A 19,941-nucleotide genomic window follows, 5' to 3' on the forward strand; every position below is an offset into this window, starting at 1 on the left:
CTTACAGTTATGTAGAGTTGGATTTCTTTTTAACGTTCTTGGCATTTGTATTAGTATGATCATTGAATATATCGTTCTCATAGTTCTACTTCCTTCACATTGCATGAGTTCATCTAAGTCTTTCCATGATCCTCATCATTTTACAGTACAATGATATTCCCTTGCATCGATATGCTACTGTTTGTTCGGCTCATCCCCAGCTGATTGACACCTGCTCTGTTTCAAATATGGCTCTTTAGAGGAATCTTAAGAACTGATGCCCGTGTGCTCACTTACCTTGGAAAGTATACAACATTTTTGAAACTCAAGAGTTGTCAGTCATCCTGTCCTACAGATGAGCATCAGACTGGCTCCTTCAGACAGGACGAGGATAGGAAATAAGCTTCAAAGGAACAGGGAGTTTTGAAATAAAAGCTAGCAGAGCTAGCATTTATATAACACTTTAAGGTTTCCAAAGTGCTTTACAAATATCATCTCATTTGATCCTCAACAACAACCCTGGGAGACAGGAGCTATTATTATTCCCATTTTGCAGCTAAGAAAATTGAATCAGAAAGAGATGAAGTGACTTGCCCAGGGTAATGCAGCTGGTAAGTGGCTGAGGCTGGTTTTGAACTCAGATCTTCCCAACTATCTAGCACTCTATCCACTGTGTCACTGCCTGGCTGCTTCTAGGCACTAATGGTTAGAAAAAGAGTGTTACCTGGTAAAGGAAGTAGAAGGTCATGAAGAAACTTCAAAGGCAAGGATGGTACGTGAGGAAGTGGAAGGAACTCTGCATTTTGAGTCAGAGGACCTGGGTTCAAATTCTGCCTCTTTCACTACCTGTATCATCATGGACAAGTGACTTTGCCTCTCTGGGTCTCAGTTTCCTAACCTGCAAAATGAGAGTTTTGTACTAGAAGACCTCTGAGTTCTCTTTCCACCTGTAAAACTTTATTCCTGGTGGCTACAGAGTCACTAGTGAGGCCTGGCAATTATACTAACAAAGATAAGAATCCTGACTCACTAGAGCAGTAATACTGGATGGGTCAGAGTCTAGTGAGATGGGCCAAGGAAAGTGAGTAAGATCATAGTGGAGAAATGTAAGCAGAGCTTGGGAGGCCTTGTAAACAATCAGTTAAGCCAATGTGTGATCAGACATTTTAGTTAAATTCAGAAAATGCATTTTTTTCTTTCCTTTTTTTTAACCTATCCCTTTCTTAACCCCTCAACTCCCAGTCTCCTAATAAAAATTCATTTTGGAAACCCCAACCTCCTGTGCCTCAATTATATGGGAAAGTAGGATTTCTCAGGCGGTAGTCAACATTGGGAGGGTTCAGTGCACCCTTAGTGGCCAGATGTGGTGGCAGCAGCAACTAACCCAAATCTGGAGCCTTGGGAACACTGCGTACTTGGAACAGAGATGGAAGACCTGGAAAGGAGGGAGTTGTGTTAGGCTGTGGCTTTCAATTAGAGTGTCAAGTGCTTTAAAAGTATTTTGAAATGGTAAAAAAAAAAAAAGATCTCCAAATGTCTGATGGAAGTTTAACCCTCTGTACCTTTCCTTTTTTTGCTGATTAATGCCCATTAGACACTGTTCACCAAATGGCTTCTGAGGAAATATGTTGTCCCTATAACCATTAGTTTTCCAAATTAAGTTTTCAGTCAGTGAATGATGAGGCTTCTGTAGAGCTGACAGCAACTGGGTCCTGATACATGGTGGAGGCAAGATAAGACCTTTTATTTCCCCCTAAGCCATCTAAAATCAGAATTTGTGAAATAGATACTCAGATTGTATATCAAAGCTCCTGGATTCGGTCTCTTTGTGTCCCAACCACATAGACTTTGCCCTGATTTGACCCAGTCAGCCTCTTTAGCTTCCTGTGCAAATAAATATCTTTCTTAAGAGAGTCTGCTTTTGCTTCTTGGAGGGATGGAGTTGCATCTCTGAGTTACCGCATTCTGGATGGACCAGAAAAGGTTCCTGTTGTGTACATCGATGAAAAAGGCTTCCTGGTATCTGGATCGCTGATTGGGACATCAACAATTGAAGTGATTTCACAAGAGCCATTTGGAGTCAACCAGACAGTTATTGTAGCTGTGAAGGTGGGATAGAATGATTTTTTTCCCTTCTTTCTCTGGAATAAAATCTTTAAGGTTTATGCATTTTTTTCCCCTTGCAAATATGAAAAGTTTAACCTCTCTATATATCAGATGGCTGTACTTTTAAAGAAAAACCCATTTCATACTAGAGTGATAAACAAGTCATGTGAATAATAATGTTTGTTCATATTTATATAGTATTTTATGATTTAAAAACACTTCCATCACAATTGCCGTATGAGAATGAGTAGTGAATTGATTTTTTTCCTCTAGATCATCTGTGGATTCTTTCAATAGGCATTTTGATTCCTGTGTTCAAAAGGTCTGAGCTGTTTTCTTGCATTATTTCTTGCATTATGGCGTTCCAAGGTTTTTTATTTCTGTTCATATTCTTCTGGGAGACAAACCTATAATCCTTACATCGTCTCTATGCATCCTATTTAAAGATCACTGTCTTTTGCTTATGTGGAGATCATATTGTCTTTTAACTCTATTACTTTTTGCTTATCTTCTTCCAGATTCTCTGTCACTTCTGTATATTTCCATTCCCAATTTTCTCTTTTGTTTCTTTGGTGAGACTTGCCACTGTAGATTCAAATTTTTCTGTTGGGTCAATTATTTTTGCTGTTCAGGCCACAAATTATGCTTTCACAATTCTTATTTCTGTTGTAAACCATTCAGGAACATCTTGCTGTAGTACCATGTTCTCTTGAGAATCCATAGGGTCCCTTGCTTCATCAAGTGTTGATACCATTTTTCATTTGCATTATTATATTTACTTACAGATGTCTGGACTCTTTTACCCGATCTGGAAGCCATCTTCCCATCTGCTATTAATATCTTCCCCATTAGTTTACCTACTTATACTTAAGGTCTTTAATTGAGTTTTCTTCTTCCTGAAGTCTTTCTTAGTTTCAGTCCTTTTTCTCCTCTTAAGTTCTCCTGTTTCTTAGTCTGATTCCTTCACCTTTGATAGCAGTTCCCCTGGAAGATGGAGCTCAAAACTATCTCAACACATATCCTCCCACATGGTAAATCATATTTCACCAGGGTTAGTGTTTGCCCGAGGTGGCTTCTAGAGGTACAAGACTGGCCCCAGCTGATGCTGTACTCTTTAACTCAGGTTTAGTGCAGTCACACACACACACACACACACACACATGTACACACCCCCCCCCCCCAAATATCCACACATCTTAACCCAATTCCCTCTTTTGCAGCATGGAATGCTACCATGTCATTCTACCAGCCTAAGAAAACTTACTTTTTTTTTTTTTTACCACTGGGAGGAGGCAGAGTAGAGTTGAGTTCTGTCACAAGTCTGTAGGTCAGCTCATACAGCCCCACTACCTATATGTGCTGGATCTTGGAGGAAGGGGTTACTGAGTGAGCTCTTTGAAGGGTTAGGACTTATCCTCCTGCTGTTAATTCATTGAAATTCTTGGTGTAGACCGTGGAGACAAAGATACTGTTTTATCTCTTGCACATAATTCCTATTATGAAGAGATCTGAGAGGTCATGAGGATCAGAGAAAACTTTTCATCTTCCCTCTTGTTGGTCACATGAGGGTCCTAGTGCATTGATAACTAATTCCATTTGAGAGAGGAAACACACTTTCCACTCTCCAGGCTGCCTATCATATTAATAATCAAAGAAATGAATGTTTTTGTACTATTTATTCAGGGAGGGAAGATTGGTACATGTTCTCTTTCCTGAGGGAAAACTTTTCTTTCAGAAAATTAAGCAGTATGATACAATTAAAAGAACATAGACTTTGACTTGTGTTCAAATCTTGCCATTGCTACTACCTGTGTGGCCTTGGAAAAGTCATTTAGCTTCCTGGACCTTCTGGTCTAGGTCCATGACCCTGTTAACTTTTATTCGAGGTGCATTGGTATACTCAAACAGCATTTTGCTGCCCATTGTGGGGAAAGAGTGAGAACAATTTTTCAAAGGGGCCACCTTTATCTCTTTCAATGACTAGTTTGCTTGAAGAGCTTCCTTTTCTGCTACTTGGCTTGCATGGTACATGAACAGGATAAAAGGAGACAGCCTAACAATTTTTCTAGCTTTCTGAATGCTGGAGATTAGAACAGGAGGTCCCCATTAACTCCTTCCAGTCCAGGATCAGAGCTGGAACCAGGCATAGGCAAGATTGGTAACCATCTATGGTATTAGTAACATGGGGGCAAAAAAGGGAATTTTTAATTAATTCATGATTTTTTTTTGTTTATTACTTTGCTTTTTGGAAGGGCAATTGGGGTTAAGTGACTTGCCCAAGGTCACACAACTAGTAAGTTTTAAGTGTCTGAGGCTGAATTTGAACTCAGGTCCTCCTGACTCCAGGGCCAGTGCTCTATTCACTATGCCACCTAACTACCCTGAATTCATGTTTCAATACCAGAAATTTCATTTCTCCATCTCCCATGTGTTTTTTTTTTCATGATAATAACTCATTTTCCTGCAAGACAGGTTCTTTCCTCACCACATATGTGAAATATTCTTATCCTCATTATACAGAAGAGTCCAAGGTCCAAACAGATTAATTAGCTGGGCCGCAGTCACATAGCAGGCAAGATTCATGCCCAAACCCCTATCTCTTGATTCTCCCACCTTTTCTTCTGTCCCTAATGTTGTCACATCCTATCTACTCCAGTGAGAGCTTTGGTGGGCAGTGTCCCACAAAGTACAGTTATCAAGCTTTGGCTGGGTTAGACAGATTGCCTTGTCTTGATTCTGCCAACGCTCCTTGGGTTCTGGTATTTCATGGACATATATGAAAGGTTCCCTATCATCATTTGTCCCCCTGTGCCTGATAAAATATTCATAGATTCCCTGAATACACTAAAATAGGATTGCAGAGGTCACAGAATGGCTAGCTACCCCATTTGGCTAGAACATAATATACTTGAAAAGGAATAATATGAAAAGAAGTGGGAAAGGCAACATGCAGCCAAACTGTAGAGGGCCTTAAGATTCAGTTCAATAAATATTTTTGTATTCTTGATAGTTGTAGGCTGCTGTGCTGGGTGCTACAAATGGCGCCATGGCAAACAAGCCACAGACAGAGAGTGAGACAAGTACACTGGGAACAGCAGAGTAGGTGTCAGAAGAAATGTACAAAGTGCTTCAGAAGACAGAGAATCCGAAGAGAAGATGGGGCTTCCAGGCCTAGGATAGGAAACAGGGCCCCAAACTCAGGGTCAGAGGACCTGGATTTTGATTCAAACTGTGCTATATTTACTAGAAATGTAGCATTGAGCAAACCACATCATAAACCAAGAGTCAGGAAATATGAGTTTGCATCTTGCCTCCAACAATTACTGGCTATGAGTTACTGGATGACTAGGGTATGTTACTAGTTATGAGTCTGAATCTTACCTACAACACTGGCTTAGCTATATGACTGTGGGCAAGCTAGCACCTCACTAGACCTCTTTTTCTTTTTTTTTAATATATATTTTTTCTTTTTTTATTAATTTGTTTGTTTCCTTTTAGTTTACAGCATTCAATTCCACAATTCCTTGAGTTTCACATTTTGTCCCCCTCCCCACCATGGTGGCATATAGTCAAGTATAGGATCTGTAAATACTTTCACATTATACATTAGTCAGGTTATAAAGGCGGATTGTATCAGATGGAATGAAAAATGGTAAAGAGGACATAAAACCAAATAAGAGAAGGAAAAAGATCAGGTATTTTGCTTCCACTTGGACATAAACTCAGTTCTTTCTAGTTCTTTCTCTGGATGCACATATTTCTCTCCATCATGAGTCTTTTGGGATTGACTTATATCACTGCATTGCTGAGAGGAGTCCAGTCTATCAGAGATGGTCATCACACATATGTTGTGTCTGTAATTGTGTACAAATTTCTCCTGGTTCTACTCTTCTCACTCAGCATCAGTTCTTTTAAGCCTCTCCAGGTAAATATGAAGACCATCTGCTCCTCGTTTCTTATAGCACAATAGTATTCCATAACATGCATAAACCACAACTTGTTCAGCCATTCCCCAATTGATGGGCACCCCCTTAATTTCCAGTTCTTTGCCACCACAAAAAGAGCTGCTATAAACATTTTTGTACATATGGGTCTTTCTCCCACTTCTATGTCTTAGACCTCTTTTTTCTTACCTGTAAAATGGGAAAGTTGTTAGAGATCAGGAGTTTGACCTTTTTTGGTATCATGGACCACTTTGTCAGTCTGGTGAATTTTATGGAAACAACCCCTTCTCAGAATGATGTTTTTAAATATATAAAATATGTAGGATTACAAAGAAAAACAATTACAGTAAAAATAAAGGTGTAATTTCTTCCATTCTAAATTCACAAGAAATTGGTCTGTGTAACCTCATTCTAGATGACCTTTAAGGGTGTTCTGTCTCTCGCAGTTGGTGAGTCTAGAAGGAAACTCAGGCTTATGGAGGCCAAAGTGGGCAGACAACTCAAAACTCTGCCCCCACATGTCAGGAGAGAGAGTTGTTTTTCCTTATATTTTATTAATCACTTTCTAGAATCTTGTGCAATGGGGAAAACACTCTCATTTTATTTTTGAGGTGTTTCCTGTAACATTCTTAGTCTATTTCATTAATTAACAGATCCCTCTCTCAAGAGAGTTGACTTGCAAGGGCCTATTCTCTCAGCTCCCCCTCCCCCTGCCCAGCCCTTATCCAGGTCAAAACTGACTGAGCACTCATTTGTCTTGAAAGGGCAGTATGTATGGGTAAACTTTAATTATAGAGCTGAAATTAGCAGTAGATTTGCTAGTCTAACCTATTCATTTCTCAAAGGAAGAAATCAAGTCCCCCAAACCATAAGAAACCTGCCAGAGGCTATTAGATGAGTTGGTGGTGAAGTCTTAGATTCTTAGATCTGGGATCCTTCTTCAGACCCCATAGAGTCAAGGATCCTTCTCTCTTTCCAACATCAATCTTCTTTTCCTATATAGAGATTCACAGATTGAAGAGTTCCATGTTTTAAAAAGTTTTAATTTCTTTCCATCAAAAATCTTGTTTTTAAATGCTGTGGAAGACTTGTCTACTTGAAGGACCCCTGAAGATCCCTGCAGTTGAATCCTTTAAAAAAAGCAGAGAATCTTTCTGAAATGTGAATAGTCACCTTGTATTTAACTATTTAGTATATCCTGATTTTTGTATAAGAAAAGATATAAACTGGGGGTCCATCTCAGAGTTTTGGCTAGGCTTCTCTGTTTGGAACCTGAAGGAGTCAGAAAGCTTGATGAAAGTAATCTAGGGAACAGTGGCAGGGGCTTTCATCTTTTTTCTTTGTCATGACTTCAAGGATAAGGTCAACTGCTGCTTTATCAAAGGCAAGGAAATGATGCTATCCAAATATATCATCTTTCTAACAACAGTCGTACCATGTTCTTCTACTGTATATGAAGAAACAATATAGATAATAAATATATCATTATGTAGCATACATGTATACAGTATGTTCTATTAAATATGATGCAGAATGTGCTTTGATAAAGGATTCTCATTTGTCTTAAATATGGGCAGGGGAGGCCAGGTAAGCGACTTTAAAAATGCATCATTTTTCCTCCTGGGCAATGTCCCTTAGGTGTCTCCTGTTTCATACCTGAGGATTTCAGTGAGCCCTGTTCTGCATGCCCAGAATAAGGAGGTTTTGGCAGCTTTACCTTTGGGAATGACTTTGACCTTCACTGTGCATTTTCATGACAATTCCGGGGAGATTTTCCATGCACACAACTCCGTCCTCAACTTTGCAACTAACAGGTGATCACCCAAATTTCACTTGCCAAACCAGAATAGTAATGGGGCATTTGAAGGACTCTCCATACCATCTATATTAATAGTTTGAGGAATTTAAAAGTGTTCAAATCTTTCCAGGTAGAGCTGGGGCCATCCTTCGGTGTCGGGATGGGATGTGAGAGAGGAAGGAATCAAAGGATGTCCTGAGTGAATCTATGACTCTCCCTGACCTATTGCCTTAGAATCCATCTCTGGGTGCAGGGTTAATGATAAAAAACAGATGACATTTGTGCAGCATAAATTCGGTCAGCCAGTGATCATTTATTAAGCACCTACTATGTGCCTAATACTGTGCTAAAAGCACTGGGGTTACAGACAAAGGCAGAAGATAGTTACAATGCCCCCTATGTACTTCATCTCATTGCCTGGCCCATGGAAAGCAAATGCTGATGGATAAATCGAACGAATCATCACAATATTCCTTTGAGGTCAAAAGTGTGTCTTATCCCCATGTCTACATGCAGGTAAAGTGATTTGCCCCACATGACATATTTACTAAGCAACAGAGCAGAAACTTGAACCTAGGATTTCTGATTCCCTTACCTTATATCATTAATTCATATATTCAACAAACATCATGATTATAATAGCTAACATTTATATAATGTTTACCATGTGTTAAATATGTTTCCATTATTATCTCATCTAATCCTGAAAACAGCCCTGGGAAGTAAGTGCTATTACTACCCTCATTTTATGCATGAGGAAACTATGGCAAATAGGGGTTAAGTGACTTGCCCAGGGTCACACAGCTGGTGTTTGAGGTTAAATTCAAATTCTGGTCTTTCTGACTCCAGGCCCAGTGCTCTATGCACTATGGCACCCCCTACAGGTTCCCTGGCACTAGTTCTTGAATGGCAGCACAGTCTCTATACCCAGTCTGCTTCCCAGGGATGTGGTGGGGCCATTCATGCTTCAGGCTAGCATTTGAACTAAGTTACCTCTGAGGCTTATTCCAATTCTATGATTCTGTGGCTCTAGCAGTATTAATGTGGTGAACACAGAAGGGAAAAAAAGAAAAGAAAAGCCCAGTGATGAAGAGGAGAGGGTCCAAGCAGTGAACATCTGAAGAAACAGATTGCTTTTAGACATTCTTCAGAGTTTCCAGCTTGAGCTGCAGACAGACCCAAGAAAGCTGATATGATGCATCGGCCTTGTTGCTGAATTGATCATGAGATAGAAATGAGAGGGAGTTTCTCATGGAAGGATCTCATTGGATAAATTCAGACTGATAAACAAGACCTGGATTTCAGTTTTTGGCTAGAGATGTTTTCTATACAGTCCCTTATTGTCACAACAAAAATGTTTCTTAGATGGATATTCTACAGTTCTTCTCAGGAGATGGTAGAGACATGTTTAATTCTCAGGGTCAGTATAGACGATAAGCAACAGGGAGTTCTCTAAATCTAAATCTCAGCCTTAGGCTAACCGCTTGGGCACACAGGCCCCCTTAGATGCTATATTAACTCAGAGGATCTGGATTTTTTTTTCAGGCCCGTTGCACAGATGACTAAATCAAGGCTTCTTAGAGAAGAAAAATTCTGTAGTTGAGCTAAAGCAATGATGAAACTAGGCTTAGAACCAAGCATTCCTGATTCCTCAGCTGTATTCTTTTCACTAGAGCCCATCATACCTCAGTTAGAAACAGACCAAAAAAATTTTTTTTGTTTTTGTTTTTTTGCTTTTTGGAGGGGGAAAGGTAGGGCAATTGGGGTTAAGTGACTTGCCCAAGGTCACACGGCTAAGTTTTTGTGTTAAGTGTATGAGGCTGGATTTGAACTCGAGTCCTCCTGACTCCAGGGCCAGTGCTCTATTCACTGTGCCACCTAGCCACCCCCCCCCCCAATTTTTTTTCTAATGAAATAATGAATTCAATTAACTAGTAATGTTTTCCCATATAAGGGGTCAGGCTAGAATCTGGCTTTCTTTGGATGGAGTCTGATGTACCAGAGTTTCTTTTATGTGTTGCTACTACTCTTGGAAACACATTTTTCTTTTCCCATTGCCCAGAGATGACTTTGTCCAGATCGGGAAGGGAGCTACCAATAACACCTGCGTCATCCGCACTGTCAATGTTGGCCTGACTCTGCTTGCCGTGTGGGATATGGAGCATACTGGCCTCTCAGATTATGTCCCTCTGCCTGTCCAGCAGGTCATCTCTCCAGACCTAACTGGGACCATGGTAGTAGGCGATGTTCTCTGTTTGAGCACCACCCTGATAAACCCAGATGGTAAGAACTCCCTAACAGCCCCACCCTCCCGCCCCGTTACAAATCCCATTTCTAACTTGATGGATGTTTCTACTGCTAAGTAGCTCTGATGACTGGGAGACAGCATAATATAGGGAAAAGCTCAATGACTCTGCAATGAGGGGACCTGGATACAAATCACACCTCTAATGGTCCTTAGCCATGTGACCTCGGGCAAATCACTCAGTTAACCTGAGTTAATCCTCCTTTGCAACATTATGGAGTTGACACAAATTTTACATTTGAGCCATGTTCCAGAGTTTCCAGCTTGTATGTAGGTGCCTAGGTCAGAAGAAAGACTCCTAAAACATCTAACAAGGAGAGCTCTCCTTTCTAGGTCTCTCAGGAACATGGAGCTCTTCAGCCAATAGTATTCTCCAAGTTGACCCTAAGACTGGTGTGGCTGTGGCCAGGGACTCTGGAGCTGTGACTGTTTATTATGAGATTGCTGGACTTCTCAGGACATATAAGGAGGTAAGGCACTGGACCAATGACTCCCAGACCTGGCTTTCCACCTCTGAGTATTTCTAACTATCTCGAATTATTGTAGGTAGATGTGGAGAGGGCAAAGGACAGGGGGTGAAGAGAGACTCAAAGTCAAATTCTGTTGAAGGTTCTTCCATTTTAAAATGAGCTTGCCATCTACAGCTTTTGGTAGCAGAGTTGGGAAGTTAAAAATTGATAGAGTGTTGCTGCCAAGCCACAAAACAGCCTGGAATCCCTGCAGTTGGAAATCTGCTGAGGAGCCATCAAGAGCTAGGAGGAGCTTGGGGGTAAGATATGCAGGATTGTTAGCATTCAGCCCCCTCCATTCTTCCAATGCAAAAACTTTCCCTAGGAAGTCACCTTCTGAATCTTCCAGGAGGTGAACAAAGTCATTTTCTCTTTCTTTACTATTTATCTGCAAACCAGAGTGAATCAATGGAAAGTGCCTGGTCTGTATCCAAATGCATCTCATTTTTATAGTGAGCGTGTGCTGTATTGAATAAGAAAGTTTAACCTAATAGTTTGCATATTTAGCTTGGCTTCCGTGAGACAGCAACTTAATTCCCTTTCTGCAGCATAAGAGATTCCGGTGCTGAACAACTTCTGATTAATAAAGCTGTGATTGTGTAAAAGAATTTCCAGTGTTCACACAGAGGACCTAAAATAATTCAGATACTTTTTTTGGAAAATTCAACACCACAAACTGACCTCTGCTCAGCCCAGGCTCCCTTTAATGGAAACCAAAAAGATGGTACCTTTCCCTAGAAATATTTGTGATTTGTCTTTAGGAGTGGCAGGGCCCACTGTATTCTTGGGATGTTAAATACGGCCTTTTGCATGCTTCAGGAGCTGTCTGATTTATTTCAAATTAATGGTAATTAAATAAGATGGCTTTTTCCTCCCTTTGCTGAGAAACCAGTTCACCAAACTGAACAAACATCACCTTTATGAGAAACCAGAAGGTCCATGATCCCTGGCAAAAATCAATGCCCATCTTAGAGACAGTTGTTCCTTCTTTAATTTCTGCTTGTTTGACATGGCCTCGAGAGGGCAAGGTGGATTCTTGCAGCAGTTCATTGTTTGGTTTGGTGTTAGAAGTCTTTGTGCTCTGGTTTATTTTCCAGATCTGGATTAGTGTCCCCCAAAGGATCGTGGCCACTCATGTCAGCGGCATCCCAACCAACTTTCAGGGTATCACTGCCTCCAAAGTGATAGTTGTAACTGGAGAAAGAAGCACTAACCTGAGAGGTAAGGATCTTACCAAGGGATAACATTTTTACCTGGCACTTCCATATTTATACAACACTTTTCTCACATCTCTTAGAGTGATATAAGTCTTGTTATCTCCATTTTAGAGAAGAGGAGACTGAGGCTTATAGAGCTTCAGCACCTTGGATAAGGTCACACAGCTAATAAGATGACGGTGTTGGTGTCCTAATCCCATGACTCTTGCCTCCAAATCTAGCACTCTGTAATATGTTGATTACACTATGCTCTCCTGAGTGGAGGAAACTCCCTGGAATTTGAATCACCACAATATAAACTCTAAGAAAGGAGAGGGACTCAGAAAAGGCCCCTCAGGAAATCATCTGGATTGTGGTAGAGGCATGGGTGGCATCATGGAAAGAACACCAATGGATCTGAGATTCAAAGGTCTGGATTCAAGTTCTGCTACAAACTAGGCGGTGTAACAGAGGACAAACATCTTAATCTTTGAACGTCAGTTGCCCCAACCTCTGAAATATTCATAGTTCCTCCCTCATAGAGTATTGCAAGCAAACTGCCTTCAGTCCCATGAAGTGTGAGCTAAGTGATCAGTGGTTGTGGTTTTCCAGGTATCCATGCTTACTAATAACAAGAATACTGATAACACACTTGATTGTAGCTCAAAAGGTATGTTGAGACTGAGAGGCATCATTGCATCATGTCTAGGACACGGTATTTAGAGTCAGAAGATCTCGGTTCAGATCCAGATTCAGACATTTAATAGCTATTTGATTCTGTGAAGATGACATCATCTCTTGATGTCTCTGTTTTATTAGCTATAAAATGAGGATGTTGGATTTGATGGATTCTGATCTAAGGTCTCTTCCTGCCCTAAATTTGTGATTTCATGAACCTTTTAATGTGAATATTTTTATTTTCATCAGTATTTTTCAAATCAGAAAACTGAGACTCAGGACCCCACAGATGATAAAAGACAGAGCTGAGAGGTCTCCTGGCCTTATTGGCAAAGAGAAAGAGAGAGACAGAGAGACCCTGGGGAATTCATATAACTTTCTCCTAACTCCTGTTCTCCCTTTTGGAGTAATTGAACTTTATGTTTCACGTGGGGAACTTGGCAGGATAATATTTGTACAATGGATACACTGAAATTTGTCACTTCTGAACAAAAGATGCATTCCAATCTCAAGAGCTGCTGAAGGAGAGCTCTTCCTTACAATGGATAATTCTGGAAATAAACCACCAGCAAGCTTCTAGCAGCTTTTGATTTTTACGATTACCTTTTTTTTTAAGTGATTCTACCACCACTAAGCCTTTTCTCTCTTTCCCATCACCAGTCTTGACAACAACTGAAAAAAAATGCTGTTTTTAAAGCTACTTAACTGATAAAATTAAATATCACCCTTCTTGTTGTGATTAATGAGCCAGACTTTATTACATCACCGTGGCCTTTTTTCTTCAACATAGTACAAGTGCATGACATTCTGCTATTGTTGAAATGATATTTAGTGTATTATTGGAGAACTACTGGCCTATTGATGTCCAGAAATAAATTACTCCTCTTTCTGGCTGACAGGAAAAAAATAAAAGAATGCATTAGGGGGGCTCATTTGCCTCCTCACTCATGAGGTACAAGATGTAGAACAGATGCTGAAATGAGCGGAAATCGTCAGTGATTCAGTATGACCTACACACCTGACAACAATTTATCCCTTCCTTTCATAAACTCTGCTATCATTATAAAGCTCTCAGTAATACTTTTGCTCCCTGTGTGGAGGGCTGCAGAGCCAACCCTTTGAGGAAAAAGAGTGGAGTCAATAGAGAGCTGACTGGCATTGAAGCCAAGAAAGCCTGGGTTCAAGCCCCATCTCTGTCACATGCTAGCAGTGTCACCCTGGAATAGTCACTTAACCACTTAAGGTCCCAAGAAACTTTCTAAGGCTCTAAGACAGTGCTTCTCAAAGTGTGTGGTCTGGAGACCCTTTCAGGAAGTCTGAGAGGTCAAAATTATTTTCCTAATAATACTAAAATACTCTAATTTCTAATACAGTAAATATCAATTGATTGTAACTCAGATAAACAAAACTTCTTTGGAGTCCTCAGTAACTTTCCAAACAGTAAAGCACGATACACATTTATATGTATATGTGTGTTCGCGCATACATACGCATGTGACATACACATATACATATATGTGGTAATGACAATAATGACATTCAAGAGTATCATAACATGTCTCTTTTCCTTCCTTTGTGTCTATCCAGAGTCTTTTGGTGGTTTATTGAGTAGATGTTCAAGAAAGACTCAATGAATTGGTCTGAAAACTATTACAATGGTCCTTCTTACCCAATTTTCTTGAATTTGGTTCCAGAGCAACCTGTATCAGGGATCTGCATACTCCAAAATGACTGAACAAGTTAATATATTTAAGTGTAATGCCATATTATTGTGCTGTAAGTTACAGAGAAACAGGTAGATTTGTATGAACTGATGCAGAGAGAAGAAAGCAAAGCCCAAAGAACATTATCCAAAATGACTGTAAATGAAGAGAATACTGATGGAAACAAAACTCAGGCCATATATAATGGGCAATATTGGTCCAGATCAGTAAAACACATATAGTTCTGTTTAGTTAAGAAATGATAAAATAGAAAAATGGAAAGTTCCATGTACTGTCATGTCAATTGCAAACACTATATTCGGCGTCACAGTAGCAATACTCTAAAAATAATCAACTCTGAAAGACATAGTTAAGTCTGATCAACACAACAACCCAAAGCACACATGATGAGAAATATTCTCCGCCTCCAGAGAAAGGACTGGTGGACTTATAGTGCAAATTGAAGCATATTTTTTCCTTTCTTTTTCTTTTTTTCCCATAACATGGCTAATGTGGACATTTATTTTGCATGACTTCATATTTGTAACAGGTATAGTGTTTCTTGCCTTTTCAATGGAGTGGGAAGGGGAAAAAGAGAATCTGAAACTGAAAATAAAAGGGGTCCTGAGACCAAGAAGTGAGACAGCTGCTACTCTAAGATGTTGAGAAAGTGCTGATCTGCAGTAGGAGAAAGCATTTCCTCACCTAAGAATCCCCTGTATCAGTGAGACTATGGATCCCGTCCCTATCCTGTCCCTAGCTAGAAAACAAGAAGAGCTTGTAATGGGGGAGACATGTATACAGACAAAGAAAAAGAGACAAATGCATATAGACAAAGAAATGAAGAATTTGCCCAAATTCTTGGGAAGGCATGGCAGCTCCTTGTGTCAGACCCATTCTTGTCCCTTCTTATCACATTCCTGTCTGTCATCTCTAGGGGAATGCTCACCAGCCCAGGTGGAAACCATTGTTGAACTTCACCCCGAAACCCTCATCAGCTGTCAGCTCCAGTTCAACCAAGAAGTGTTCGATTTTCCAGCATATGACATTTTCACTACAGAACCTGGATTTGATGCCTCTCTAGGTAAACTTGCCAAAGTCCGGGCATTGACATTGTCCCAGGAAGTAGCTATAACTTGAGGAAATATCAAGACATGAGGCCTTTTGTTCATAGAAGCCATCTACCAAGACAGTCCTATGTTTCTGATAATTCAACCTGAGGAAATTAATGTTGGCACTTGGGTTTATGGCTCGGTGCTGCTGCCATAGGGAATTTATTTTTTTCTAAAACATCTGATCCTCTGTCATCTTTAGCATTGCTGTTGTGGTGATTCTCAGGAATAGTCTGAGAACTCTTGCTGTGATTCTCAGAAACCCTTTCGTTTAGAGGGGTTCCTGGGAGCATTGGACATTGAATAGATCCTGACAGCGAACTTAGAGAAAAACTGGTGCCTGCCCAGGGACATCTGAACCCCGGCTAAACAGTGAGGAAAAAGTTGAGTCTTGCTGAGTCATGAGCAAGCTCTGAGAATTTAGCAAGGTCAGGGTCCAGCTCCTAGAAAGTTTAGGTGTGGAAATGTACCTGGCAGCTGGCTGATTCACTCGTCCATCACTGTGCCTCAGCTGGCAAAAGCTGTAGATCTTTAACAACACTGGCAACTGGACAGAAGTCATTTTGACACAAACTTTTATTTCTCAGTGGTTTCCCTGGTGCCATTTTTCTTCAGGCTCTTGGTTGCCAAAGACTTTATCATATTTACCCAGCAGCTCGCACCAAGCCTGGCACATAGTTTGATCCACATCAAACATTATGGCACCAAGTGCATTAATTCAAAAATTGTTAAGTGGCTACTTTGTGCTGAGCACTAAGGGTGATACAGAGGCATACTCTGTGCCCTCAAGGAGATTTAAACTCTAGGAAAGGTGCTAAGACAATTCTACAAATAATTAGTGAATCCAAATCCAAATCCAAAAAATATGTTCTCAGAGTGGAGAGATCATTTCTGATCTGGATGGATTAGAAAGGATATCCTAGGTAAAGTCGCCTTTGGATCTGCGCCTTGTAAAATGGGTAGATTTTCAATAAGTAGATATTGGGAAAACCAGACATTAAAAATAAGACAAAATCATAAAGAGAGCATGTACCCATAGAATAGGGAGTGGTTCCTTTTGGCCAGAACATGACTACAATATGAGCAAAAGCTGGACACATAGCTGACTGTCAACTTTCAATCAGCCTTGATTGCCAAGCCAAAGAATTTGGATTTTGTTCTCTAGGCAGTGAGGAATAATTCAGGTTTTTTGAGTTAGAGGAGTGTCATGGCAACAGTGTGTGTAGCATGGTCCAGGAAGGAGAGACACCCAGTAACATTTTATCGCAATAGAGGACTGACAATGAAATATTCTACCAACCTTCTAACTGAGAGGTAAGGGACACAAAGTGTGGGCTCCAGGTTTTGAAAGCCTGTTAGGATGGAATGGCAATAAAGGAGTGGATATAAATAGGGCTGAGAATGTTGAGGCTCGGTGATTAATTGGATATAGTGACAAAGGGGAGGGAAGATCATAGATCAATCAGTCAGTCAACAAGCATTTATTAAGTACCAGCTCTGTCTGTGCTAGATCACTGTGTTAGGCAGAACTGAAATGTCATCATAGGATAGGAGAAGGATTGGTTCTGTTTTCTCAGTCTAGGGAACTATCATGTGAGGAAACCCCCATCTACCAATGCCATTTGGCATCTTCCTGACAGCATATAGAGTTGCCTAGAATCTCCTAACCAATCAGAAATGTCACCATAGATGACAAAAGTTCTCATTACCAGAGGTACCAGGGATTCCAACAGGGGTATCTAACCATTTAGTGTGTGCTTCATACAAGGTCTGAATCTCTAATTACTCCAGGCCAGTACACCTGCTCCATCATGATGCACAGGCTTACTGACAAGCAGCTCAAACACCTCAGCATGAGGAAGACAGCTCTGCTGGTCACAGCTTCTCTTCAAGACAGCCACTTCTCTGGAGAGCAGATCAGTGCCGAAGTGCCCTTCAACCCCGGGCTTTATGCTGACCAAACAGAAATCCTCTTAAGTAACCACTATATGAACTCAGAGGTCAAAATATTTGGAGCCATGGAGATTCTTGAGAATCTTGAGGTGAGTAATTTTGGTTTGTTGTTTTCTGTTTTGTTTTTTAAGAGAAAGATTTTTTTTTATTTTAGGTGCCCTTGGGCAAACCTAGAGAATTTTATAGAATTTAACTAATGCTAATCAAAATTTCACACTTGATTTTTATATATGTATTTGTTGTGAAATTTTTGATGTATTTTATTTTGATATATAACTCCTATTGACACCTCCCCATATCTTCCCATAAAAACAGTTAAACAAAAATCCCTAATAGAGTTTTTGCAACTGACACGACAGTACATGAAACTTTCCATTTTTCTATTTTACCTTTTTTTTTTTGCATTTTGGAGGGCAATTGGGGTTAAGTGACTTGCCCAAAGTCACACAGCTAGTAAGTGTGTCAAGTGTCTGAGGCCGGATTTGAACTCAGGTCTTCCTGACTCCAGGGCCATGCTCTATTCACTGTGCCACCTACCCGCCCCTATTTTATCTTAACTGAACAGAAAGAACTATATGTGTTTTTACTGATCTGGATCAATATTATTATATATGGCCTGAGTTTTGTTTCCACCCGTATTGTCTTCATTTACAGTCATGGAGAACATTTTCTTTGGGCTTTGCTACCTGCTTCTCTGTGACTTACAGCACAATAATGTGGCATTACACTTATATATCGTAACTTGTTCAGTCATTTTGGAGTATGCAGATCCCTGATACAGGTTGCTCTGGGACCAAATTCAAGTAAATTAGGTAAGAAGGACCATTGTAATAGTCTTTAGACCAATTCATTGAGTCTTTCTTGAGTATCTGCTCAATAAATCACCGGAAGACTCTGGATAGACACAAAGGAAGGAAAAGAGACATGTTGTGATACTCTTGAATGTCATTATTGTCATTAGTATGTATGTGTATGTGTACATGTTATATATATATATATATGAGTGTATGCACCTATACATATGAATGTATATAGTGCTTTACTTTTTGGAAAGAACTTTCCTCATAGCAGCTCCCAAGAGGTAGGTAGCATAAGCACTATTTATCCTGATTTCATGAAGGACATTCATCAAGATAATGACTCACCCATAGCCACACAGGGAAGAGAAGGGAATAAGCACTTATTAAGTGCCTACTGTTGCCAGGCACAGTGCTAAGTGCTTTATAAATACCGTTCCAGTTGAACATCACAGTAACCCTGGGAGGTAGGTGCTATTATTATCCCCATCTTACATAGCTGAGGAGACTGAGATAGACAGAGATTAAGTGATTTGCCAAGAGTCTAACTGCTAGGAGGTGTCTGCTGTTGCATTTGAACGAGTCTCCCATTTCAGGGCTCTAGCCACTGCACCATTTTGCTGCCTAATAAGTGATGGAGCTCTGGCCTGAATCTAGATCTTCTGATTCCGAATCCTGTGTGCTTTCTTCAAAAACCACATCGCATCTAATGGCAGGGGAAACTGATTCTTTAAATGGTCCTTGCTGCTTAGTCTGTGCCTTAAGTCTTTTCATTTTCCCATGTTTTTGGTTCTGTTTTTTTTTATTGTTTGGAGATTAGGGTTACAAGGGAAGAAGAGCAGATCTTTGCTGGATAATTAGCAGTGTCCCATTCCCTTAAATACATACACGTAGGCACACAGTACATGTGCACATGTGCACACACACACACACACACACACACCACCAGACTGGAAGGGAGGACAAAAGGCCTGCCTATTCCCCTGACCTCCATAGATAAATGTGCAGACCATTTCTCTTCTCACTCAGATTGCATAAGATAAGGGAGGCCTTGATCAAAGAACATCTTTCTCTCCAGCGACCACTAATTAATGCAGAAGGCTTTAGACACATTATCTCATTTAATCCCTGCGAGGTATGTGATGCTTAATATTGCAAGCATCCCTGATTTCAGTGATTCAGGCCCTTTTTCCCCACTACACATATTATAGGAGTTCTACCTGAAAAATCCACTGCTTTACTGCAGTGTGGCAATGAGTTTCTACAAGAAAACACCGAAAAGTACAAACTATTAAAAGGAACACAGCTTCCAGTGCTGTGTGCACAGTAGGTACTTAATAAGTGTTGAATGAATGAATTTTCCTGGAGGAGTTACTCTGAGAGAGTTCATAGTAATTTTGTCTTGATTAAAACAGTTCTTTATTAGATCACAATGAGGATGATCTGCCCTTGCCTGGGGGGAAAATATCTGCATATGAACAGTAAAAATTGATACCATTGCACTCCACACACACACACACACACACACACGTTTGTCCCCATCAGTATGTCTGACATATTCTGAAAATTGCGAAATGTCTCCCTGTGAAAATGTTTCTTAAGAGGCAGCATGGGGTTGGAAAAGGATCCTTGGAAGAAGAGTCAGGAGACCTGTTTTCCAATAGCAGCTCTATATATACATATCCATTATAGTGGGAAGTCACTTAGGTGCTATGGGCTTAAGTTTTCTCAGCTGCAATATGGTAACAATAACCCTTTCCCTGCCTACTTTTCCCAGGGTTTGTTTTGAGGATCAAAGGAGATCATATGTATAAAAGAATGTAGCTATAAATTGATGGGCAATTATCTGTGTGTGTGTGTG

The 19,941-nt window shown here is 40.3% G+C and overlaps 1 protein-coding gene across 1 annotated transcript in view; it reads left to right on the top strand.

The window, feature by feature from the left end:
- The window catches only part of NUP210 (nucleoporin 210), a 183,763-nt gene that overhangs the window by 155,734 nt on the left and 8,088 nt on the right, over positions 1–19,941 (top strand). Inside the window, exons 30-36 of the mRNA XM_069083772.1 lie at positions 1,914–2,088; positions 7,668–7,843; positions 9,890–10,110; positions 10,466–10,602; positions 11,739–11,862; positions 15,156–15,302; positions 17,122–17,372. Coding sequence (XP_068939873.1) covers positions 1,914–2,088; positions 7,668–7,843; positions 9,890–10,110; positions 10,466–10,602; positions 11,739–11,862; positions 15,156–15,302; positions 17,122–17,372 — 1,231 coding nt within the window. The remainder of the gene's footprint in view (positions 1–1,913; positions 2,089–7,667; positions 7,844–9,889; positions 10,111–10,465; positions 10,603–11,738; positions 11,863–15,155; positions 15,303–17,121; positions 17,373–19,941) is intronic.

Source organism: Petaurus breviceps, unplaced genomic scaffold (assembly GCF_028583685.1).
Source record: "Petaurus breviceps papuanus isolate PSGF00001 unplaced genomic scaffold, PetGlider_PUasm1.0 174, whole genome shotgun sequence".
Classification (NCBI taxonomy): domain Eukaryota; kingdom Metazoa; phylum Chordata; class Mammalia; order Diprotodontia; family Petauridae; genus Petaurus; species Petaurus breviceps.